We start from the raw sequence: 26,415 nt of genomic DNA on the forward strand, positions 1-26,415 counted from the left end.
TAACCATGAAATAAAGTGACATCTATTTCTTGGAGAAATACAGACAAAATTTATTATGTACAGATATTACATTCCCAACAAAGATATTTATTACCAAGGCCATGATTATTTTCTCAGCATACTTATTCAATATTATGTTATAATATCTTCCATGTATGGAAAAATGTGGAAATACAGGTAGCTCTTGATTTATAGCAGACTTGTGTCCTTCCCTGCCAGCTTCCTTACTGATTTCTGGAGAAGCTGACAGGGAAGGCTGCAAATGGCAATCATATATCTGTTCTGATGCTTCAAGTGATCATAAATATGAACTGGTTGCCAGGAGCCCAGACTGGTCACATGACTATGAAGTTGCTGGGATGGACAGAACTCCAAGGACCAGTCATAACCGTCATTTGTTTGGTGCTGTAACTTTGAACTATCACTGAACAAATGGTCATAGCTCAAAGATTATCGATGTAAAAATTCCAAGCCATTATATTATGGACAATGCTAACAAAAAGTATGTTTCTCAGCCACATAAAGAATTAAATAATTTCTGGTGCTTCTATTCATCTCTCAGATGACAAAATGTTTATAGGTTCAGAGAAAAAGAATACAGTTTATAGATTGAAATGGGCACAAGCTATAAACTGTTTCATCAGTCTTAATGTTAATCTCATTCTTTGGTATGCAGGTATTTGTTGAATTTTAATGACAACACATATATATTATGAAGAGCCACAGTGGCGCAATGTTTAGAGTGCAGTACTACAGGCTACTTCTGCTGACTGCCAGCTGCCTGCAATTTGGCAGTTCAAATCTCACCAGGCTCAAGGTTATCTGAGTCTTCCATCCTTCCGAAGTGGCTAAAATGAGGACCCAAACTGTTGGGGGCAATATGCTGACTCTGTAAACTGCTTAGAGAGGGCTATAAAGCACTGTAAAGCAGTATATAAGTCTTAAGTGCTATTGCTGTATATATATTGTAATTAATCTGCAAGAATAAATTTAATTGAACATAGATTTAATTGATCAATAAAACTACAAGATACAAAATAAATCTAGTATTTTATTGAAACTACAGGAAATAATCTGCTTTCATTCGGAATACAACCCATATAAGAAATGAGATGCAGAGTATGTTTGTAAACTAACTTTTGGAGTCAGTATACATTTAAATCAATACTATTATAATGCCTTGGAATCAACACAACTCATATTTTCCATTGTAAAACTAGATTTACAAGTTCTGTAATGAACAGTGCCAGTATAATATTATACAATGTTCATTCATTTGCCCACACATGAATTGCAGCTTGCATATGTTAAGATTTCAGAAGTTACAGCTGGTCCAGAATGTTACTGCATAAGCAGTTTAGGGGTACATATCATTATTCTAGAGTAATACTTACATTCCCCAGGCTACACCGATTACTAGTTTTCTAGGATCAGTTCAGTGTGCTGGTTATCATATATGAAGCTCTAGATCATGGGTATCAAACTGGCGGCCCACAGGCCAGATGCGTTACGTGCAGGCCACGAATATCCCAGCTCCGCAAAAGGGAAAAACATTACAAAACGTCACATAACAGCAACGTCACGCCACGAGTTTGACACCCATGCTCTAGATGGTTCAGAGCTTGGTTATCTATGGGATCATCTTTCTTCCACTGCCTCTGCCTATAAGTCTATAAGTCCTGGTAGGGTAATTAGTGCCATGTTGTGGGATCCTGGAGGCCTTCTGGAATACCATTCTCTCAGAGATCCACTCAACCCTATCCTGCTTTGCTTTAGAAAGTCACTGAAAATTTGACTTTTCAAAAATGCTATGAGCTGAGGTATTTTGTAATTCTGCCAAATCATGACTGATGAGATATGGCTGAAATTGTTTTTATGTGGTTTTCCATAGTGTCATTTCATTTCTATACTTTTTTCCATTTATGAATGTTTTATTGGGTTTTAAACTTAAGTTGCATTGTCTCTTTCTGATTTGGAACCCTATCAGTCAAACGAATAAATCAATAAAAGGAGGTCAGTAAAATGGGATGCAGAACTCCATTTCTAACTCTTAACCTAGTGCTAGTGGCAAATTCTATTCTGGAACTAACGGATCTTTGAGAATACACCAAATTACATCTTTGCTCTTTTCTAGTCATAAAAACACACCATATTTCATTTTATTTTCCTCCTTTTCTTTTTTCCCATAAATCCATGGATTTTTATAGAAATGCTCATTTGGTGGAAGCCATTAATTTTAAAGTGTGTGTAATTTTAACCTTGTGGCCTACTATGGGGAGAGCATCTTGAATAGGAGCATGATTCTTTCATATCTCAAGACCTAAAATAGACACCTAACATCAAAAACGTCATCAAAAAAGCACAATAAAGAATGTTCTTTCTGCACCAACTCAGGAAGCTCAAACTGCCCAAGGAGCTGCTGATACAGTTCTACAGAGGAATTATTGAGTCTGTCGTCTGCACCTCTATAACTATCTGGTTTGGTTCCGCAACCCAACAAGACAGACACAGACTTCAGAGGATAATTAGAACTGCAGAAAAAACAATTACTACCAACCTGCCTTCCATTGAGGACCTGTATACTGCACGAGTCAAAAAGAGGCTGTGAAAATATTTACAGACCCCTCGCATCCTGGACATAAATTGTTTCAACTCCTATCCTCAAAACAATGCTGTAGAACACTGCACACCAAGACAACTAGACACAAGAACAGTTTTTTCCTGAACGCCATCACTCTGCTAAACAAATAATTCCCTCAACACTGTCAAACTATTCACTAAGGCTGCATTTAAAGGTAAAGGTAAAGGTTCCCCTCGCACATATGTGCTAGTCGTTCTCGACTCTAGGGGGTGGTGCTCATCTCCATTTCAAAGCCGAAGAGCCAGCGGTATCCAAAGACGTCTCCGTGGTCATGTGTCTGGCATGACTAAACGCCAAAGGCGCACAGAACGCTGTTACCTTCCCACCAAAGGTGTATTGTGGCTCCGCTACCTGAGTCTGTGTCATCGGCAGGAGAGGACTCCGAGAGTGAAGAAGAGGAGTTGGCAAGGCCTCCCTCTCCAGGACCCTCCTCTCTGGCAGTGCCTTCGGTGTCCACTGAAGGGCAAGAGATAGGGCCGGAGCCAAGCACGTCCACGCAGCCACAGATGGACAGTGATGAGGGTAATGAGTCTTGGCTGGATCCATGCCAGCGTCGCAGAAATAAGTGCGTGCAACAGAAGAAAAGGCGTGCCCGAGATTAGGCTGAGTCACTGGACCACACCCCACAGGATATAAAAGGGAGTGTGGTGGCCAGTCAAACCTTGTGACGAACAAAGCTGAAAGCTTCCACGCCATTCTGCATTGCCGGACTTTTGCTATAAGACTTAGCTGGACTATCTCTGGACTTGATTACCTCCGTAATTATTGAGCTGTTTCTTTTGATGTATCAGAAGTGGGGAGAAGTTATCTCTCCTCTTTGTAAATAATAAACTCTTGGCAGGCAGCCACTAGGTTGTTGCCAAGTTCCATTATTTTAAGGAAAAGGATTTTGCCGGCTGGTTTGGTCTTTAACTCCTGAACGTCTGTTGGTGTGTGTGCATGTGGTTGGGGACAGAACAAGGTGGTTCCTATTTTTCTACTTGCATTTTTTATGTGCTTTTGAACTGCTAGGTTGTCATAAGCTGAGACAAGTAACGGGAGCTCACCCTATTACGCGGCACTAGGGATTCGAACCGCTGAACTGCCAACCTTTCGATTGACAAACTCAGCGTCTTAGCCACTGAGGCATTGCATCCCTGTTAAGGCTGCATTACTAGTACTATTAATTAATCAATTAATCAGAATAAAGTTGGAAGGGACCTTGGAGGTCTTCTAGTCCAACCCCCTGCTCAAGCAGGAGACCCTTTACCATTTCAGAAATTATTTATTTATTTATTTATTTATTGTTAAATTTGTATACCGCCCTTCTCCCTGAGGACTCAGGGCAGTGAACAGCCAGGTAAAAACATAAACTACAAACATTAAAATACAATTAAAATATATATATATAAATTTGGCCCCATGATTAAAAATAATAACAAACAATTAAAAACATTTTAAAAAGTGTTAGGCCAGCCCGGCTTGCTGGAAAAAGAAGGTTTTAAGGGCACGCAGGAGAGGTGTTGTATGGGAGCACCATGCGGCTCCCGTGACAACCCGCGCGGCCGCATTCTGGACCAGTTGGAGCCTCTGGATGCTCTTCAAGGGGAGCCCCATGTAGAGAGCGTTGCAGTAGTCCAGGCGAGAGGTGACGAGGGCATGAGTGACTGTGCACAGGGAATCCCGATCAAGAAAGGGCCGCAACTGGCGAATCAGGCAAACCTGACAGAAGGTCCCCCTGGCTACAGCCGTCAGATGTTCCTCCAAGGACAGCTGCGTATCCAGGAGGACTCCCAGAGGACTCCCAGATTGCGCGCCCTCTCCGTGGGGGCCAAAGACTCACCCCCGATAGTCAGTGATGGAGTCAACTGACTATATCGGGATGCCGGGAACCACAGCCACTCAGTCTTGGAAGGGTTGAGCTTGAGCCTGTTCCTCCCCATCCAGATCAGCACAGCCTCCAGGCACTGGGACATCACTTCAAGGGCATCGTTGGGGTGGCGTGGGGTGAAGATGTACAGCTGGGTGTCATCAGTGTACTGATGGTACTTCACCCCAAATTAGTCTTCTCATGATTCCTATCACCCATCTCCTCCCACTTATGACTGCATGACTGTAACTTTGTTGCTTGTATCCTTACAATTTATATTTATTGATCATTTCCCGATTGCTTATTTGTACCCTATGACTATCATTAAGTATTGTACCTTATAATTCTTGACGAATGTATCTTGTTTTTTTATATACACTGAGAGCATATGCACCAAAGACAAATTCCTTGTGTGTCCAATCACACTTGGCCAATAAAGAATTCTATTCTATTCTATTCTATTCTATTCTATTCTATTCTATTTTAGACTAGAAAAATGGAGCCTCTTGAAAAAAAATCTTTCCAATACAATACAATATAGTAGCTCATAAAGATTGGTTATTAATCATTCACGTTTTGTTTAATCAGACTAGGAAATTCATTTCTCCTAGGAAAGGAAAAGAAAAAAAAATTCTCTACATAGAGATATGAAGCAACTTTGAGGAAAATCTTGTTTTAATAAAAATTGAGCAAAAACAAATCATAATTCCTTTTTTTTTTTTTTTAGTTCTATGGCCTAAAGATCTCCTGAGATTAGTTATCATATATTTTAAGCATTATTTGGTTTAAATAGCCAACTGAATAAGAACATGTTTTTGACATGAATATCATTGCATTGAAATATGAAAAGTTCTAAGGTGGAACTTACAAAGTATATGACCTTTTCATGAATTCATTTGAGCAGGTTAGCTGTGATAACAAATGACTGGAGAAAGTTTCAGTCAGAATCAAGCTTCTATTATATACTTAATGTACCTCATAATTTAGATTTATGAGCAAAAAACAACCTTGTTTTTAGCTGCAGAGATACAGATGCTAAGATCTAATGAATTGTGTTGAGGTAAGGCTATAATTCTATTGTTCCTGCTCCTTGTAATGTTGTTAGTCCTCATAATGTTATTAGTGTTTAGGTGTACGTAACCATATTATTCACCATGTTCATCATTTAGCTAAAAGCACCACAGGCAATTTTGCACTCCAGATGTTCATTAGGGCCCCTTCACCTATTCAAAACATTCCAGATTGAAGTGAAAGAAGAGCCTAAGAACTAATCTTTATGGTTTCAGTTACAGATGCATGACAAACATTCGCTTGATTTTTCTCCAGCCTAATAGAATCCATCAATTGGGTGAATGGTAGACTTTCAGGGAATTGGTATTTGCAAGTACTCAAAGCTCACCCATTGTGGGAGACTTGTTATTGAGTATCTCATCCCTCAGAAAGAAATAGTAACTTCTGGTGATATTGGCAATCTTTATGACATTCCTGTCATTCTGGGCATGTTCCCCTTACTACGGCAGAATTGTTCCATTTCTCCAGCTATCATTGTTCGAGTTCTCCAAACCAGAAAAGAGGAAAAGAAGCCCCAATCATAAAAGACAAACCTCTTTCTTAATTCACATTTGATTTTAAAATTAAATCTGTTAACCTTCCATTTTATAAACCTGTGTGAAGAACTGAGATCATGATGCGAGATTAGCTTGACCTAAGACCTTGGAAAATGTCAGCTCCATAAATAATTATTATTTAATATTAAAGTGTAAATATAACCCTAGTGGATGTTGCCAGTAGTGTCAGCTACAAACAAAAGTTGTTTGTAGAGCAAGACACAAGATACAAAGCTGGCTTGTTACTTGACAAGTGAGCATGTTATTTCTATCCTGCAAAGGAGAGGTCTTAATTCAGAGGTCATGTACAAAAAACAAAATGGGAAATGCTGAGAAATACATTTAAATGTGTATATTCAGTATATACAGCCTTCCTCCTTAATAGTTATCTAATGGTTACATTCTGTTATTCTTAATTATTATAGTGTTCCAGCATTTTCCAAAATGTTTCTTTTGTATTCAATAAAATCGTGATCTTTTACGAGAGCTTTATGAGAGCTAGTATTGCTACGTATTTGGATAGGATAGGATAGGATAGGATAGGATAGGATAGGATAGGATAGGATAGGATAGGATAGAATAGAATAGAATAGAATAGAATAGAATTCTTTATTGGCCAAGTGAGATTGGACACACAAGGAATTTGTCTTTGGTGCATATGCTCTCACTGTTCATAAAAAGACAAGATACATTCGCCAAGAATCATAAGGTACAACACTTAATGATTCATAGGGTACAAATAAGCAATCAAATCATACTAGGAAACTATCAATATAAATCGTAAGGATACAAGCAACAAAGTTACAGTCATGAAGTCATAAGTGGGAGGAGATGGGTGATAGGAACGATGAGAAGACTAATAGTACTAGTAATGCAGCCTTAGTGAATAGTTTGACAGTGTTGAGGGAATTATTTGTTTAGCAGAGTGATGGCGTTGGGGGAAAAAACTGTTCTTGTGTCTAGTTGTTTTGGTGGGTAGGAGTTGAAACAATTTATTTCCAGAATGCGAGGGGTCTATAAATATTTTCACAGCCCTCTTTTTGACTCGTGCAGTATACAGTTCATCAATGGAAGGCAGGTTGGTAGTAATTGTTTTTTCTGCAGTTCTAATTATTCTCTGAAGTCTGTGACTGTCTTGGGTTGCAAAACCAAACCAGACGGTTATAGAGGTGAATAATTCCTCTGTAGAACTGTATCAGCAGCTCCTTGGACAGTTTGAGCTTCCTGAGTTGGCACAGAAAGAACATTCTTTGTTGTACTTTTTTGATGATGTTTTTGATGTTAGGTGTCTATTTTAGGTCTTGAGATATGATAGAACCTAGAAATTTGAAAGTCTCTACTGTTTATTTCTCCTTTAACTGCTAAGAAAAATTGTGGTGGTGGGCTCTGTCCTTTGCTATCTTCTTTCTTCTTTCTTAGATACTTCAACTGAACAAACGCATCTCTGTTATTGAAAGTATGCTCAGCTGCCTTGAGGAAAAGATCCTAGTTCACTCTGAGAAGGTAAAATGAAGAACAGAGTTATACATACGCCCAAGTTGCTATTTACTTAGCTATGCTCAATCAGCCTGATCTGACTGCAGGGCTGATCAGACATTTTGGGCTGCTTTTTAATAGATCTAGATGCCAAGCTGCTCATTATTCCTAGCAGTGCTTCAGCATCTTGCCCACTTACTGTATTTTTGGACTATATGACGTACCTAAATTTAGAAGAGGAAAACAACAACAACAAGTTTTTGGCCTCCATGTGCCCCTTTTTCAAGGCTTTTTTCAGTCCATTTGGGGGGCTTTTTTAGCCCATTTTCGAGCCTTTTTGGGGGGGGGGCATTTTCAAGGCTTTTTTCAGGCTGTTTTCAAGGCTCTTTCTGCCCGTTTTGGGGGCTTTTTTCAGCCTGTTGAAGCTTTTTCGCCTTGTTTTTGAGGCTTTTTCCAGCCCATTTTCAAGGTTTTTTCCGGGCCTTTTTTTTTTTTTTTTGAAAAAATGGGCTAAAAAAGCCTAGAATATGGGCTGAAAAAAGCCTCAAAAACAGGCAAAAAAGCCCCCAAAACAAGCCAAAAAAGCCTTGAAATCAGGCCAAAAAAAGCCTTGAAAATGGGCTGAAAAAATCTCCAAAACGGGCCAAAAACAGGGCGTGCGGAGGCCAAAAAACAGCAGATGGGCGGGGCTTCGACAATATTTGGTCTATATGACGCACAGACATTTTCACCCCCTTTGGGAGACAAAAAAGTATGTCTTATAGTCCGAAAAATATGGTAATTAGTGCAGACGCCTCAGGGAAATTGTCTAGTTCCATCTTCCTCTGAAGAGCCTCAGGGCCAACATTTCTTAGTGCTGCTCACAGAGTTAACTAATTCTTTCAAAAAAAAATGGGACTTCATTTTTTAAACTGGAAAAGTAAAATGTTTTTATAGTATAAATAGAACACATCGCCAGGATGGAGACAAGAGGTTCCAAATGTAAATAGGTGCTTAACCCACTCTTCCTCATTATGGATCTTTCATTTAAAGTAGATGATAGAGAAATATTGTACATTACTAGACCTCATTGTGTCATTTCTGCTGTTCATATGAATGGATGTCTAAGACACTAATCCAAACAGTCATGGAGGGTAAATTGATTAGTTAATTCCTACCGCATGGTGAGATTTAGGTTTCCTTAATCCCATGTTAAAAAGATGCACATATGTTTACTCATGTGTATGTAGACTTAGAATAAGCCAGTTAGAACATATGACTGAGAATGACTTGTTTTTATTTCACTAGCCTCTAGCTATTGATTCCTACATTGATCGTAGCATAGAAGAGAAGGAACTGAAGAGAAAATTAGAAGAATTGACAAGTAGCATAACTGAAAAAGCTGTTTCTACTGATGAAGAAAATGCAGGAAAGAAGAATGAAGAATCCAAACCAGAAATGGATTCATCCAATGATGACCTTCCTCATGATGCGAAGAAGGTATTGTCCTCTGTTTCATATGGTGGTCTTTATTCTCCTTTCAACAAAGCTCTGTTCAGGCAACCACCTTATAATGTGACCTATTTTCCTGTAAAATCCCACTCCTTGACACCTCATCGACAAAGGCATCTATCTGTGTTCAGTGAGAATGTGTGGACCAAAAAAGCATGAGGATTCCATTTCAACTTTAAAAAGATAACATTAGGATTTGAAAAGACATATAGCTGTATTATGGTGAAAGGTTTTTTTTTATGCAGATATTCTTGCTGAACATGGGGCTCTCTTTGTAGATTAGATCTCAAGCTTAACTTTGAGGAATAGGGCTCAACCCTATTGTGTCTATGGTTGATGTTAAGCATTTTTGTAATGTGTTCGAGTTTATGTGTCTTGCTTGAAGAGTAATTAGCTTGCTTTGATTATATAATTCAGCTAACTATGGCAATCTCAGTGTGAACTATTTATAATGTTACTAACAACAATTGAAAAATTCCATTTAATTTTTGTTATAATAAATTTTATTAAAAGTTTTAAAAAACATACAAATTAGCACAAACTAATGCAAAATAGAACAAAGAAAGAAAAGAGAGAAAAGAAAAACAAGAAAATGCAGAAAGAATAAAAAGAAACAGAAATAAGCTTCCAGGTTCCTCTGCTACAAATATATGGTTGATTACAAAATTATATCTTAGTCTATGTTTACAAAAAAAACCCTCCTTTTTTCTGTTATCCACTTTTTCCAGCCATTAAAACCACAAGTCATAAGTGCATTTGTCTGCAAATAGTCTATAAGGGTTTTTCATTCGATCATAGATATAGATAATGTCTTTTTCTATCAAAGGAAATTAATTTAACCATCTTTGCAAACTCCAACAACTTAACCAACCATTCCTCCATCGTGGATAATAGACCTTTCCACTTTTGAGCACATACTCACCTTGCTGTAGTTGTCATATATAGAAACAAAGTTTCATGATTTTTTTTCTAATTGCCTGTCCATTAGTCTCAAAAGCAAAGTCTGTGGAACTCTTAATTTTTAAAGCTTCTGAATTTATATACGTATTTGTATCAAAAAAAGTTTGGCTTTTTTATATGTCCATCAAACATAATAAAATTTTCCTTCATGTTCACATTTCCAGCAAAGATTCAAAGTACCTTCAAAGGTTAGAGCACAAAGTAAATTTCAAACCTTTCAGTCATATATTTCCCATTGTTCCATTTATATATTTTAACTTAAAGTTTTTAGCCCATTTTTATCATACATTCTTTCACTTATTTTTCTTTGTATTTATTCCATACTCTGAGAATGGACTGCCTCACATAATGATTTTTATCTACATTCACCTTAGCTTTGTCATATAATAAATATTCTTGCCACCCAAATCTTAAATCATGTCCTTAACTCAAATAACCTTCTATTCTTTAATACACACTCCTTTATCCAAACTAAACATCAGATAGCAAAATATAATTTCAAATCTGTTACACCCACTTTTCCTTTATATCTGTATACATGTATCTTTATATTTAATTTGGGTTTTCCCACCCACCATACAAATTTCCCCAGTAGTGACAATTGTAATTGGTCCCACCTTGACATATATTTTTTAATTTTATTCAGTGCTTAATATAGTTATTTTGAACTAACATACAGTTTATATTTGTTATAGTTATATTCAAATATTTTATCTTCTAAATCTTAAAAATCCATTTTGTTAATTTTATTTAATATTTTATCTTCATATTTTTGTTAACTGCTTTGGTTTATTAATCTTGATACCAACTAATGCCCCAAATTCTTCTAGCTTTCTCATTAAAAGTTCAATTCTTTTTAAAGAGTCTTCCAAAATTCATCTACAAAAGTTCTCTTATGACTCTTTACATCTTTATGCCTATAATCCTCTCATTTGCGTCTCTATCCAATATTTCAAGAACTAAAATACTGTTTGAAAATTTCTTGTATCTGTTCTTAATTTTTGCAAATAGTTCTTAAATCTAAATCACCCTTGTTGGGTTGTTGGTTGTTTTTGTAATCTTATAAGAAGTTTAACCCACTGCAAAATTTTATCTTCGCTGCAGAAGAAATATTTCTTCATCTGTAATTAATTACTTCCTGAAATTATTAAGAAGTGGGGAAAAGCAAGATTTTAATGTCCATTTCTGCTCTAATGCAGTGATAGGTTTCCCAGCATCTCAGCTCCTGGAATGACTGCAAAATCTTTTCCATTTCTTCAGTTAGCTCTGAAGAAACTACTGTCCGTAGCACACATAATTTATCTCATCTTCTTTGATTCAAGAAGATTGCGCTAGGTAAAATATGCATTCTAGTCAGAGTTCACAATTGTGGCTGCTGTCTAGGCAGCAGCCCGGTATAATTCCCCATCAGAAATTCCAAAAATCCATTTTATTTTAATCACCATGTATACAATATAGTTTGTAAATCTAATTCTTGTGTTCCACTGATACATAACAAACAAAATTTAACATTGGGAAATCCATGATCTTGCTCTTTACTTTGTCAAATTTAATAGCAGCCAAGAATGCTCAGGGGATGTCTTTTCAATTATTCCCCTTGCTACTTTAGCTGTGAAATTGCTCATTCATTGCAGTCCAAGAGTAGAACTTCAAAACACACTTCTTTCAATCCAGTTAACCTTCTGGAATCAAAATGAACAGGATTGTGTAAAACCAAAGCAATAATGAATACATAGTAACCCTTCTGCAGCATAATTTTTAAAATGCTAGTCAATTGCCTTGCCTTATCCATTAGTCAAGATTTGCCAAAGCAACATTATTTACTATTAATACTTCAAGCAATGATTAATGAGATATTTTCATCTTTGATTCCAGGAATCTGTGGACATGCCTTGGCAATTTGGCAAGATCTGTTTCTGATTACAGTAGAATCAAATTTAATTGTAGGATGGAAGAATCTTTGCATCTTTACTACCTCCTAGCCTCTTATAATATGCTCATCTTTTTGAAGTAATCTATTAACAAAAGATATGTGTATGCTTTTGTGTTCTAATGGTTTTTCTCCCTATTACTGATGTTTCTAATTAACAGCTTTAGCATGTAGAAATTGGTCTTGACTTGGGCTGTCTACCTCCATCTAGGAAAGATGTCTACTATTGTCTACTCTGCCACTAGGTAGAAAAAACATTTTTCTTCTATGAGATATTTTACATTGCACCTCTGTCTTGTGGAAAGATGGTAAAAAAATTGTTGTTGTTTTTAAATGCATAAATCCCTTAGAACAGTGGTGACAAATTCAATTTCATTGAGGGCTACATCAGGGCTGTGGTTGACCTCGGGGAGGGGAGGGGGGCTGGCGGGCCTAGCCGACTAGGTGGGCGTGGCCAGCTTGACACCATTCCCAAACTTCTGGTATGTTTCCTCTTCGCATTGGGTAGACTGGGCCGAAGCCACGCTGGCCCGATGATTCCTCTTCACATTGGGTAAACGGGCGAAGTGACGCGGGTAGACCGGGGCGAAGCAACATGGGTAGACCAGGCTGAAGTGACGCAGGCTGGCCCCTTACATTTTCTAGGACAGCCCCATGGGCCGCATTGCGGCCCAAATCTGGCCCGTGAGCCTTGAGTTTGACACCCTTGCCTTAGAAGATAAAGCAGGTCCTGCTGCACAACACTCACATCATTGCTGCATTCCAGCTCTTTAGGACTCTTGAAGTAGAGGAAAGGGGGGAAATATGTCAGGCAATCCAAAATGCTGATCTGAATTTAGTACAGAGTCTTTGGTGACCTCTTCAGATCATCTGACTTATTTCTGAATTACAGGGATGATTAACAAGACTGTCGGTACTAGCAGTTCATTAATACTCTCTTTAACTTCTCTCTGATTTGTCTTATGCTCAAGATTATGGCCAGTCTTGTCAAGGATGTGACATTCATTCAGACATCTTACATTTGTGACATAACATTGCTCCACGTTAACTTAAAGAAATTCTGAAAACGTTTGTGTGATTATTGTATTGTGACTTTTGCATCTTCCCTTAGTTCATTAATCATGCTTTATTCCCATTGCAGTTGTAAACTGATGTGAATATGGACAGTGAAAGAGAAAAGGCAATCATTTTGGAGCATTGAATAAAAAGCCAACTATGCTGGCAGTTAAGGCTTTCAGCAGCAACTGTTATGGCCTATATAGTCTTCTCAGTAATTACAGTCTTATAATAGACACAGATTTCAACAACTTATTAACTTTGATCATTCATCCCAGTAGAGGCTCTGCACATTGCAAAAGCAAGATGGACTTCACTATCTTTATCTTTGTTTCTGTCGCCTTCAAAGGACTTTGTTTGTGAACAGGTGGGCTATAGCCCTGAAACATGTGTTCTATGAGAACTAGACATGAAAAGGTTCTGAAGAATGGATATAAACCGTTCTGGCCTTCCTGAATTCACCCAGAATCTCAAGATATGGAAAGAAGGCAAAGCAGCTAGAAAACAGTGGTTAAACCAGGCTCATCAATCTATTAATGATTGTACCGAGTGCATTGTTAAACTACTGCTGGCTGACTGACTATATTACAAAATAATACATAGAAGCCTAGTGGAGATATATAGAACAAAGCAAATTCTAAAACATGATTTTTAAAAAATCAGCACATTAAATGAACATAAAAGTGAAGATAGTATGCTTCAAATAAGACACTCTGACTTGAATTCCCTTGTTTGAAGATACCTTAAATTTTACTTTATTGGCACTCATTAAGTAAATGCTTTCATTCCATTTCCTGTAGTTTGGTTTTCATTGCTTTCTGGACACATCAATTTGTTCATTTATCAGCATGTCCTTGTGAACTTTAGCTCTTCCACCTGCCTCATCAGCACAGAGACTACATCAAGAAGAAAAATCATTGAGAGTAGCAGAAAGGCTCACACATCCTTTGGACAATGGTAACAAATGCTAAACTTTCCAATTCTGAAACAGAAAACCTATGATGTTCACAGCTATATGTTTAGCATATTAGAATGTCAGGTTCTGTGTATATATGTACACAAACAAAGAAGAGTATTTCCTTTCTCGCTCCAGAGGTATACTAATCCCATGAGCTTCATATTGTTCTATTATGCGCTGAAATGCACCTTTGTGCATTTTATTTATCTGGCATTTCCCAATCTTCTGCCTTGGTCTAGTGACCAGCTGTGTTCAGCCAGCCTCCTGATCATTTTCTTGTTCTTGCACTGGGGAACTACCTAAGGACTGGAAGAGAGCTGATGTGGTTTCCAAATAAGAGAAAAAACAGATGCAAGAGACTACAGACCAGTCAACCTGACATCAATACTTGGGAAGATCCTGGAAAAGATAATTTAAAAAAAACAGATTTCCAAACATCTAGAAGCAAGGAAAGTTATAACCAGAAGCCAACATGGACTTGCCAAAAACAGATCATGCCAAACAAATCTTATTTCATTCTTCAACAAAGTGATTAAATTGTGGACCAGCAAAATGCTGTGGAGATAATATATTTGGATTTCAGCAAGGCATTCAACAAAGTAGATCACAACCTACTTCTTGGTAAGCTAGATAAATGTGGGATAGATGGTATTACCACCAGATGGATTTGTAACTGGCTGACAAACTACTCAACGAGCAGTCCTTAATGGTATTACATCTGCAGAGAGGGAAATAAGCAGTGGGATATCACAAAGTTCTGTCTTGGACCCAGTACTCTTCATTATCTTTGTAAACGAATTAGATGAGGGAATAGAAGGGGAACTCATCAAATTTGCAAATGATACTAGACACTAGGGTGGACTAGAAGACCTCCAAGATCTCTTCCAACTCTCTTATTCTGTATTCTTACCATCTTTCCATTCCAATAGAAAATCCCAAGAACAGGAGGTCAACAGCACTGCCAATTTCCACAGGTTCTTTTCATTCCAAAGTAAATATTAAAAATCTAAATTTGCTAATATTGACTAGTATTATTGTACAAAATACTAATGAATAGTATCTTCCAGAATGTGAGACAATTACTTTAAAATGTTACAGAGTAGCAGAGGATGCCTTTGAACAATGATCATTATTTGCAATTGATGTTTCATAACCTACATTGGCTATGTAAAGATCATAATAGCATTTAACTCCTTTTCATCAAAGTAAAGCCACACTAAGAGTTATCTTATAGTATAGATGCAAAGCATCTGTCAGTTCAGTGTTCATATTGATCATTGGAGGAACGTGATTCTTAAAAAGCTAGCTGGACCAGACACAACAAGTTACCTTCACTGAATAAGCAGCCGCAAGTTAAAGCACAGTGAACCCCATCAGAAATCACATCAAGACTGAAGAGCACAAGCTTATGCTGAACCCAAGAACCCATCCTTGCCATAAATTGTGGGTTGTTGGTTGGTTTTTTTTTAAAAAACCTCAAATTGAAAGGGGGTGGGTGTTTCAATCTGATCACAGTTCACATTCTGACACATGGTTTCCTAAAATAAGAACAAGTAATATGCAGATTTGCATACTGGTAACACTGAAACTGGAGTGATGAATGCTCCTGTACTGCTTTTGGAGAGATGGGAGAGTTTGTCTCTGTCATGAGTTGGTCAGAGTGGATAGTGTCAGGATTCCTTCAAATGACTGTTTTCTGGGTTATACAAGAAGGAAGCAGGCACTTAAGACACCCTAAGTTTTAGCAAAGTACCATTTTTTTCTCCTGAAGATAAAGTTAGGCCTGTTATGTGGTCACTTTTTGCAAATACTGTCCATAATCAGAAAAGTACCCACCCAGAGTTTTAGCAGCTTGGAGGAGTCTATAAATCCCATACATAAATGAACCTGTATTCTCTGTGAAGGACAGTCCACACATCTAAAATATTGTTCTTTATTGCTATGAGGATTTAAATGTGTTGCAGAAGAACAGGTAACAAATAACTACTTAAGGCTTATTTAAAAATATTAATAATAGAGATAAAGGGTTTTTTTTAGAAATATACCACACAAACCATGACCTGTTGGCTCTTCCTTTAAGAGTAATTATTTACCTAGCACTCTTGCACCCTCCCCAATCCTCACTGTGCTCCTTAAGATTATCACACACCCTCCTCAATCCATGCTGCAACCCTGCATGTTGGCACCGCCCTTGCACATTGATTCTCACTCCTGTACACTCTTCCCAACCCATACAGCACTGCTCAGAGCCTCCCAAACTCACGCAGCACCTGCCATGAAGTCTCTTGCACCCAATGCAACCTCCCTGACCCAATGTAGCATCTCTCTCCCACCCACCCACCCCCGTTACTCTCCCCAATCTAAGTGGCACCTCTTGTACAACCAACCTATGTGCCACTTCCCACACATCCTCTCCCTCCCTTGGAGTCATTTATCTGCTTGCCACCCTGGGACTTTTGACTTCCTGCCAACTTCCCCACTGACTTTCATTATAGGAAGCTGACAAGGAGCATTGGAAATGACAATCACATGTCTGGCAGCACTGAAGTGACCACAGTTTCACAATTTTGTGAAATATCAATCCCATAGAGTCATGGATCGTGGATTTTAGTCTCATTCTTTAATTTGGCAGATTTGAGCCAACATGCTGCCCCATTTTGCCCAATTGAAGGTTACAACAAGCAGACACAAAAGTTCTAGTAGCATATGCATTTATGTTACTCTGTCACGGTGCATAAAATGAACTCCATATTTAGCAATGTGTATTTTAGGATGATATTTAATTTCAGCAAACCCTTTGATGTTATATTTATTCTGCTAACTTGCCAGCATTTATTAAATAAAAATGTAGCATTCCAGTTTATTGATTCCTGTTGGCATTTGCCCATTAATCTACGAACTAGGAACTTAATGTATGTTTCAAATCTGAAAATACATTTTTAGCCTGAGAAATTATGGAGCTTGTAACTGATGTTTCAACAATCACAATCATAAAATATAAAATAGATGGAGAAGATAAGCAAGTATTACGATAACCCCTTTTCAAAGGCAGTCAGTCTCCTGAACCAGTGTGTACCCTAGAACTTTGGTAGTGTTGTGCATTGACCAAAGAAGAGTCCTTAGTATCTCAGTCTTCAGTCCTTAGTATCTCAGGCAATGGAATTGATTAAAAACCTCTGTGTGGTAGCTTTAAGGACTACAGTCAACAGAGTCCTGAGCTGACAATAAGTAACAATATAATATAACAGAAGACAGCCTCCTATGCCTCATTCTTCAGTGAAAATTCTATTCCTGATATAACAAGTTTTGATGTAACCATGTTATCTGTTTTGTAACTTACAGAATCTAGATTTAGCAGAAACTAGATTTGGAGCAGTTACACATTTTCTTTATTAAAATACAAGAATATACAAAAGGAAGATGATTTATATATGGAAGATGAGAATGTTTTTTGACCTTTACATTGATTTACATTACATATTGGTAAATTGGGGGCAAATATGGTTTCTCTATTACTGTCTCTACAGGTAGTCCTCAACCTACAACCATAATTGGGATTGGATTTCTGGTCATAAATTCTCATGGTCATAAGTTGAGACACCCATGTGATTGGACTCAGTTTTATGGCTTTTTTGCAGCAGTTGTTAAGCAAATCACCACAGTCGTTAAGTGAATCTGTGGTTATAAGTGCGAACCCATTCTTCTGAATGGAAGGATTTTGCAAGAAACTTGCAAAAAACTTCACAAATTGCAGTCACATGACAACTACAAGCAGTTGTAAAGGCAAGCCAATTGCCAAACCGCCAAAACGCAATAATGTGATCACAAGGAGGGTGCACATGACATTTTACAATAGCTAGAAGTGCTTTACACACATGTTCTGGGTCCATCTTAATTTCAAATGTTTGTTAAGTGACCAGTCATAGGTAGTTCACCAATAGCAGTACATTTACTTTTGCTGTCCAACTTGACATGTACTGATGGATCATAATGCCTTCTACTTCAGTATCCTCCCCAATGATCCTTTCCCCTCTTGTTTCGATTGCTTACTTTCAATATCTAGTTGCCAAGTGGTGAGACGATGGTCCCTACTTATTTAAACAAACTTTGGCTATCAAGGTCACCAGATGATCTATGACCAGAGTGTCAAACTCAATTTCATTGAGGGCCGCATCAGGGTTGTGTTTGAACGTGGGGTGGCATGGCCAGTGGTTGTGGCAGCTTGACGTCACTTGTGTCGGGGGCGCCTGTAGTGGCCCGAGTGCTCCGCAAGCGAAAACAGGCTCCTGAGCTCCATTTTCGGCTGCGATGGCTTCTGCAACCCTCTGCCAGTGAAAACAGACCTTGGTAGGGCCACCGGCAGCCCTCATGAGCTCCATTTTCAGCTGTGACAACCTCCTGCAGCCCTCTGCCAGTGAAAACAGAGCTCATGCCCGTGGCCCTCCCGAGCTCTGTTTTTGCTGGCACAGGCATCGTGGGCCGGTCCTTTGCTATTTCCAGGGTGGCAGTCCAGATATAAGCACCCCCAGTAGCCGGAGCCAGCCCCTGGGCCTTAAGTTTGACATCCCTGATCTATGATTTCACCTCCCTTAAAAATAAATTGCACATACAAAACGCAAGTTCTGCTGCCCAGTCTTAATTCTGATGGGGTCATAGGCTGTAGGCAAGGTCATTCCTCTTAATTGTCATCTTTAACAAGGCTTACTTTTCCTGTCAGGTTAGCAGGAGCATAGGTTTGATATGAAATGCCCTCTGAGCAGAAAGCTTTTCATGTAATGAATCATCACATGGTGCATCGAGTTGTTCTGAAAAGCATTTTCACAAAACAATGGTGATTTTGTTGGTCCAGGAAAATTTACTTCCTTATTCCAAAGATTAATCTGCTGGGTCTGTTCCAGCCCAGTTCAAAAGAAAGGCAATGTAAAGCAAGGCAAATCATATCTATACTTCTATCCTTCTCTCCCACCAACTATGTATTCATGGCACTTTCTAAATGTGTAATAAGATGAATTTGAATTTTGGGGGGGAAATGCTTGATTTTAAATTCAAATAGCCAGAAACTATTTGAGATACAATATAAATTTTAATGTATACTGTTATTCAATATATTAAGACAACTACACGATACTACCTTATGAAATAAAATCTCATATTTTATACCAGTACTTACACAAATACAATTCTTCTATGTTAAGTTTAAAGTCTAAACGTGTTGTATGTGGAATGTGTGACTTCTCATATACTTTCCCAGTCCTTCCCCCCCCCGCCCCCGCCTCCATGGACATCTCTTTCCTGAGACCATCTTGCTTTCTCAAGAGCAGACAGACCCAAATAAAATGTACCGTACTAAATAGGATGGTCACCATGAACAGTCCCTTCATATCTTCTGCTTCTGAGGCAAAAAGTGCTTCTCACACATAAGCTATTATCCTAATGAGAGCTTTTCACTTGCCTTTGTCCCTGCTTTATTCTGCGAAGCATTATCCAGGATCAATGTATTATCTGGGTGTTACTCTTCCTCAGGTTAAGAGTCCTCCATGGATAATGAACCCTTTAATTAAATCAACCTTCCTGCTTCCCATTTTCTCTAATTCCCCCATTTCCCTTCTGCTGCACACAAAGTAACTGTTGAGCATAGAACCGAGAGGTCATCAGCCAGGGCTTTTTGTGGCATTACAGCCAAAGCACTTGAGACCCATTAAGAACAATGTAGAAATCCTTGAATATCTTCTTGAAAGGATGAAGATGTTGGATGATGATTCAATCTTCTATGGAGCTTGAGAAATAGGAAGCAGGTATCTCAAACCTAGGAAGTATTAGAAAGAAATGTATGAAAGCACAACTCTGTCTCCCTCATCCCACAAGTTGTCACTGAAGTATAAGTTACAACTGATATTACTAATAAGGAATAAGTTGGAAGTATTAGATGAGCACATTTGGAGAACTGGAGGGAAAAACACTGCCCCCCTCAGAATAGATAGTTACAACAATAAGGACAGTTGGGCTGTGCAAACTACTTTCACCTTAAAAGTTTGAAAGTTTGTCATGAGAAAGTATTATACAGGAATCATGTGTTTATACAATATATGTATGTGTACCCTAATCAATATACTGTTGAATGAAGACCTCTTTGTTGAAAGTATCAACTGTTTAACATTGGTCAAGTACAGTTCAGTCAATAGATTTTTTTTTTACTTCGCAGTCTAAGACAGAGTGACAGAGTGGATCAAAATCATCCAATTGGCTTCCATGCCTAAGAGAGGACTGGAACCTAGGTTTCTCTACTCCTAGTTCAATACCTTATCTACCGCATCACAATGTTCTCTCATATATGTATCAAATCCATAAAATTAAGCATGTGGAAAAAGAGGAAGCCAGCTAATTTATGGTGGCCAGTTTGTCAGGAAATTTCAAGTTTTAATCTTTTGAATTTACTAGGTTGGCTTATTCAAACAATTCTCAACGTTTATCCCATCCTGTGCAACATAGATATAATAAAATTGTCTATCACATAGGTTTCTTACCAGATTTTCTGGGATATGTAAATTGTTGCAGTGTAGGATGAGTTGGGATTCACATTTGCCACAAGATTCAATTCAGTTCCTGCTTCACTTCAAAGCAATTTGGTAGCCACCCAAATCTTAGTTGGAAATCAAAAATTCTGTATCCTATTTCTGCTAACTAGAAATTAACAAATGATTATAAGCTCCTTTTTTTCTGTTTGATAGAATTTGATCATACTCAAAGGCACATTAGCTCCTAAAGAAATGTTTCTGAGATATCAGAGAAATTAATAGTATACTGAAATATAAATCTTTACATTTTTGTTTTGAAAAGAGAACTATTAATAACTGTTCTTGGGTACTCAGGCATATACTTACCGGGGATGACTTTAAAGTTTCAGATGATAAAAGTACAGATCAAAAGTACTGTGGTTACAATTTGGGAGTGTCTCCCAAACCAATGTGCATAATCACATGATGTAAATGAAATGGAATAATATTTAGATCTCAACTGGACTTCACCCAGTTTGCTGTGGCTCTGCTGATTTTTCAGGTGCTACTTCCAATATGACACTCAAATGAGAAGTGTGAGCCACAGATTTGAAAAAGATGTAACCCCGCTTTATTTTACACTTCTGTATAATTATTACAAAAAAGACAGTTGCATAGAGGAGGCTTTGTTTTTTTTAAATGTGAACTTTCTAAAGTCCAATTGGCAGTAGGGACATAACTGCAATAGAACTAGTGTGTAATGACAGGGGCAGGAATTTGAACATCTTAACATTTTTTCTGAACAAAATCTTATGAAGATGTCACAAATTCTATTACAGCTCTCAATATTCCTGCTCTGAACTAGAAAAGGGCATTTAGTCTCAAACAAATCACATCAACATCCATGTCTCATAGCACTTGATTGGGCAATCCTCATTAAACTATTCACTATGATCTGTTTAGTCACATAGACACATACACACACACTTTTAAAAAAAAATACGACAAGTTAATGAGGAAATCCTCTACACCATCTGGAGGGTGGCTCAGATTGCCTATGGTTTAACAAAGCAAAGTGCAATTCAAACAAAGACGGGTTCTTTCATCAACAGTGAAGCATTGTCACAATTGGGGGAACAGCCTGTTCTGAATAGGATTTGATTCCTTCTGAAAGCTGAGGACTATAGTTTGGAACTACCTTCTGAATCAAACATAGTTCATGAATGTTCAAATGGGTATTGCAGCTAGGGATATTTTTATAGCTTTGATTAAAATGCCTGGTATATTTCTGAAAAAAATGACCTGGTCAAATTCTTAATCAACTTCCATTTAAATGAATGAATTATCCACAATTTCTTTGCCCTAATGGACAGGTTTAGACATCAGAGAACATTTTGCAGAATGCATTTCAGCAAGGTAGAATCTGCTTAAAGCACTGCTGTCCTAGCAGAAAATCTGTTATGTATTTGTAAACAAAAGTTTACCAATCCATCAAGCTAATGGGATCCCATCTGCAATTCAAAAATACTTACCTCCCTATTTGTTTAAATGTTTTAATGCAAATACCACTATTCCCAAACTAGATATGGGAAAGGCAGGTACCGAGTTGCAGTCTGACATTAAAACTTTTCTGGGTTGTTTTTTTTAAAAAAATCAGTTTTAATGATAGCATTTGTAATAGCCTGATAAACCAAATCATCCAGAAATATTTTTATAAGTAAATAACAGAAAATTATTAAATATGCCAGAGAGTGAAAATACCCCTCTAGGTAGCCTTTCCCCTAGGCTGGCTCAAAGCTGATAATAACTCCTTGGGGACTAGGATTGATTTCATTGCCCCCTTTCCTCAGATTCCCAACCTTTTTTAATGTTTCATAGCATTATGAGGACCCAGATTGTTGGAGGCAATATGCTGACTATAAACTGCTTAGAGAGGGCTGCAAAGCACTGTGAAGTGGTGTATAAGTCTAAGTGCTATTGCTATTCTTTATGGGACGTGATAGTGCTCTGTCTGAAGGCCAAAACTGACACAGTATGAGATAATATGCCTCAGACTAATCCTTGAGGGCAGAGGCATGGCACTCTGCTACATAAAGCATCTGGTGAGGCTGATATGTTTTGACCAGGTGCCTCACCTCAAAGGATGGAACTTTTGTGCTGCAAATGCAGAGAAGTCACTATTTTGGAATCTACTAGTGGGTTTGGTTGAAATTTGTGTTCAACCCAGAGCTTTTCTTAATGACCCACTGAAGCAAGGCAGTCTTTCCAAAGTATAGCACCCTCCAGCTGTTGACTTTTTGTAATATTCATAGCTTAGTAAATGTGTTGAGAAATCCAATTGTGTCTGGTTGTTTCTATCTGAAATTGGAAAATGGGATGACACAAGTTAATTGCCACTAGCTCATTTTTATATGTGATGTTGGAATGGTATCTAGGTAAACTTTCCATTTCTGTTCAACTTTTGAATTACTGTCATACACAGTTCACCACCATCACTTTTTTCTAACTAAAAAGTCATATTTTTCTTTTCGGCTTTCTTACAACCTTGAAACTAGCCAATTCCACATTATTCCAAATGTAATTATAAACTTGATTTTAGGAACAGTGATATGGTGCTGACAATTTTATTTTCCTTTCCTAATAAACTCCTGGTTTAGCAAAGGGGGAAAAAGTCCCGATACGTCGTGATGCCACTGTGACGACCTGAGTTTGACACCCCTACTCTAGAATTTAGAGAGATCATTGACAATAATCTAGCTGGAAAGTAACTAGTACTGCTGATTACAGGTGCCTACTCCTATGGAGAACATTTATAGATTGCAGAAAAGGCGAAGAGAGTTGGAGGACCAAACCCATCACAGTGCAACAACAGATTCAGAACTGTCAGAGTTGGAAGACAAAGTGGCTTTTACTGTGGCTGAAGTACAACACAGAGAGACTGAGGTAAATCTCTGTTGTCTTTTCATAAAAGGCTGCTTGGGTTGATTTCTAAGCAAGAATTCCCCATAAAATTATCCCATACAAAAATTGAGCCCATAGAATAGTTTTAAATATTTTAACCATGGTTGAAATGTCCCTACCTAAACTTTTTCATGAGCCTAAAAAACTATATTTCTTTACATTGTTCAGATAAATTTTATATATATAATTGACTGATGTGTTTTTATTTAATGATTCAGTAAAAAGAAGGCATTTATTAATAGAATAGAAGCAACTTTGGTCTAAGATTATAAAAGGAGATTAAAATAAAAGGCAATTTCTTAAGCCAAGAAAAATAACATATAATCACTTTCCTTTCTTAATGTATTTCTCTTAATTAAGAGAGAAGATAAGTCACAATAGGAATTGATCTTGCCTAAACTTTATTCTGCAGGCTAGCTCAACACAACTAAGGCAAAGTAATTTTGCCTCAGAAATCTGGGAACTCATTAATGAAGGCAGAGAATAATTGGTTCTGAGAAAAGTACAATTTTTTTCCCTGCTAGTACCTGATTTGTACATTGTAATGAAATCAGGGTGTAGTCTGTTAAAAAAAAGCCTGAGAAAGTCTGGAAAGCTATAGTCACATTACATAAAGCATGGCATGCTTGTTCAGTTTATTATTTTCTATAGCACTTAAATAATTGAAGACAGTTATCCCCAGATTCCAGTTCATTGGCATGTCGAGTGCCAAATGAAATAGTGCTATTGCTGCACTGACTTAAATTAGGGATAGATGTTTGCCTCTCCGTGTGTGCATATACAGTACAACCATGTATTGGTTGTATGCTAGGAAAAAGTCCAGTTGCCTTTGTGATGGAATAATGTGCTACTTCCTATAAAGGTGTCTGATATAGAATCTCGAATCGCTGCACTGAGTGCTGCTGGGTTGAGAGTTAAACCAGTGGAAAGGCCTAAGAAAAAAAGAAGCGTCCAGGTGAGCATACCTAAATTTTACAAAAAAAAGCAATGATGTGCCTTAATGAAATTGTATGGTCTCTGAATTCAAGTTTATAATTATAAAAAGTTGAGGAGCTACCAATACTGCCCCGCTAAGCAAAGCAAGAATTCTAAGTACTCTTAATAGGCAGCAAATCTCATTTGTTGATATTATTTTTATTATTTCTGTGTTTGTTATCTGGTATCTATATCTTGAGGATATAATAAAGGAAGAATGCCCCAGACTCTGCTCTTTCTTGGTCTTTAGTTTGCCTTTTTAATAGTTTGTAGACTAGATTTTTTTTTTCCTGTATATCTGATCTGTTAGAATTCCAGGCCTCTAGGAACTCCCTTATATTTTTGGATTTTTCTTGATCTAAAGTGGCTATAGTCAACTTGGTAGTTAAATTGGTCCATGTATCTAGTAAAAAAAATCCAGCATGTCTTCTGGCCGCCAACTAAGTGTGTTCTATAATCCTTTGCCTGTTTGTCCTACACAGTAGCTTTCACAGTCAACACATTCTCTGTTGTAAATAATTTCACTTCATGTTTGTTTAAGATATTTTGGAAGGATTTTGTTGATTTGTGTGGGCTACTTTGATACTTAGCAGTTGACGTAATCTGCTGGTGGTTTTTGAGATATTTTTAATGTATGGAAGATTTACTCTTTTTATAGGTTGTGGCAGGGGTGAAATCTAAATTTTTTTGCTACCAGTTCTGTGGGCGTGGCTTGGTGTGGCATGGCTTGGTGGTTATGTGACTGGGTGGGCATGGCCAGTTTGACATCATTCACGTCACTCTGCTGTGCATGGGGTGCTTGGAGAGAGAGAGAGCAAGACAGCTTTCCAACCTCTGTGTGTGTGTGGGAGGGAGGGAGGGAGCGATCTGAAGCCGAGGCACCCAAACTTCTGGCAGCAGTGGGGGCAGCTTCTGAGCAGCCAGCTCCACCTGACCTACTCCCTGAGTCTCGCTGTTCTCCTTGCCCCCACCCCACTCAAGCAGTGGCTTCCCTGCTCAGCCTCAACAAGCTATGCATCCATGGTGCCCGCACCAGCATCCCGAGAGAAGCAGAGAAGATCATCACTTGCAAGCAGACAAGCAGAGGTAGCAAGTGTATGCCGTGCTGTAGGAAAAATGAGAGGTCCTGTTGTCCCGCAGAGCCTGCCGCTGCTTGAGTGGGGGGGGGGCGAGGAGAACGGCGAGACTCAGGGAGTAGGTCAGGTGGAGCTGGCTGATTCAGGGCTGCTCAAAAGCCGCCCGTGCCACTTCCAGAAGTTTGGGTGCCTTGGCTTCAGATCACTCCCTCCCTTCCTCCCTCTCACACACACACACACACACACACATACAAAACAGAGGTTGGAGAGCTCTCTTGCTCGCTCTCTCTCCAAGCGCCCCATGCACAGCCCATTTGAGGAAAGGGCACGCACGGCTGGGCACGTTTGGCTGCAGAAGGAGGTGCAGCGCAATGGGGTTGTTTTGTTCACCAAGGTGGTACTTCGGGAGGGCAGGCGGACGTCTGCAGCTGACAACTATAATGGATATGTCCACCTGCCTTCCCGAAGCACCACTGCGGGGAACAAAACAACCCCATTGCTATGGATGCATAGCTTGTCGGGGCTGAGCAGGGAAGCTGCTACTTGAGTGGGGGGGGGGCAGTAAGTTGCTAGCTCCTTCCCCGCAGCCCTGCCATGCTTGCCTGCCTTCCACGTGGACTTCTGCTTGCCTGCCTTCGCAATCTGGCCACCAGGATGCCAGGAAGGCAGCATGGAAAGCAGGCAAGCATGGCAGGACTGCGGGCCGTGGACCGGTTCAGGGGCGTGGCCAGCCAGCCATTGCTCCTGGTTCGGCGAACTAGCCTCAATCTCCACTACCTATTCACCCGAGCCGGTCCAAACCGGGAGCATTTCACCCCTGGATTGTGGTGGTTGTGTTCTAGTTGGTTGCATTGAAAAGCACTTTTAATAATGTGAGTACCCAATGTAATGGGTACCCATTTCATTGAAGGATACTATAAAGGTTGTCTTATTATTTCTCT

General features: G+C 38.6%; 1 protein-coding gene across 7 annotated transcripts in view; it reads left to right on the top strand.

Annotated features, from left to right (window-relative positions):
* Positions 1-26,415, top strand: part of MLPH (melanophilin) — a 105,141-nt gene that overhangs the window by 54,964 nt on the left and 23,762 nt on the right. For 3 of the 7 annotated variants that reach the window (XM_087885866.1, XM_087885864.1, XM_087885867.1), the window contains 4 exons: positions 7,517-7,600; positions 8,861-9,052; positions 23,250-23,405; positions 24,286-24,378. In XM_087885866.1, coding sequence (XP_087741992.1) covers positions 7,517-7,600; positions 8,861-9,052; positions 23,250-23,405; positions 24,286-24,378 — 525 coding nt within the window. The remainder of the gene's footprint in view (positions 1-7,516; positions 7,601-8,860; positions 9,053-23,249; positions 23,406-24,285; positions 24,379-26,415) is intronic. The other 4 variants (XM_087885872.1, XM_087885883.1, XM_087885880.1 and 1 more) reach the window with 3 other exon arrangements.

This window comes from Pantherophis guttatus, chromosome 1, assembly GCF_059756535.1.
Source record: "Pantherophis guttatus breed Tessera chromosome 1, ASM5975653v1, whole genome shotgun sequence".
In the NCBI taxonomy this organism is placed as follows: domain Eukaryota; kingdom Metazoa; phylum Chordata; class Lepidosauria; order Squamata; family Colubridae; genus Pantherophis; species Pantherophis guttatus.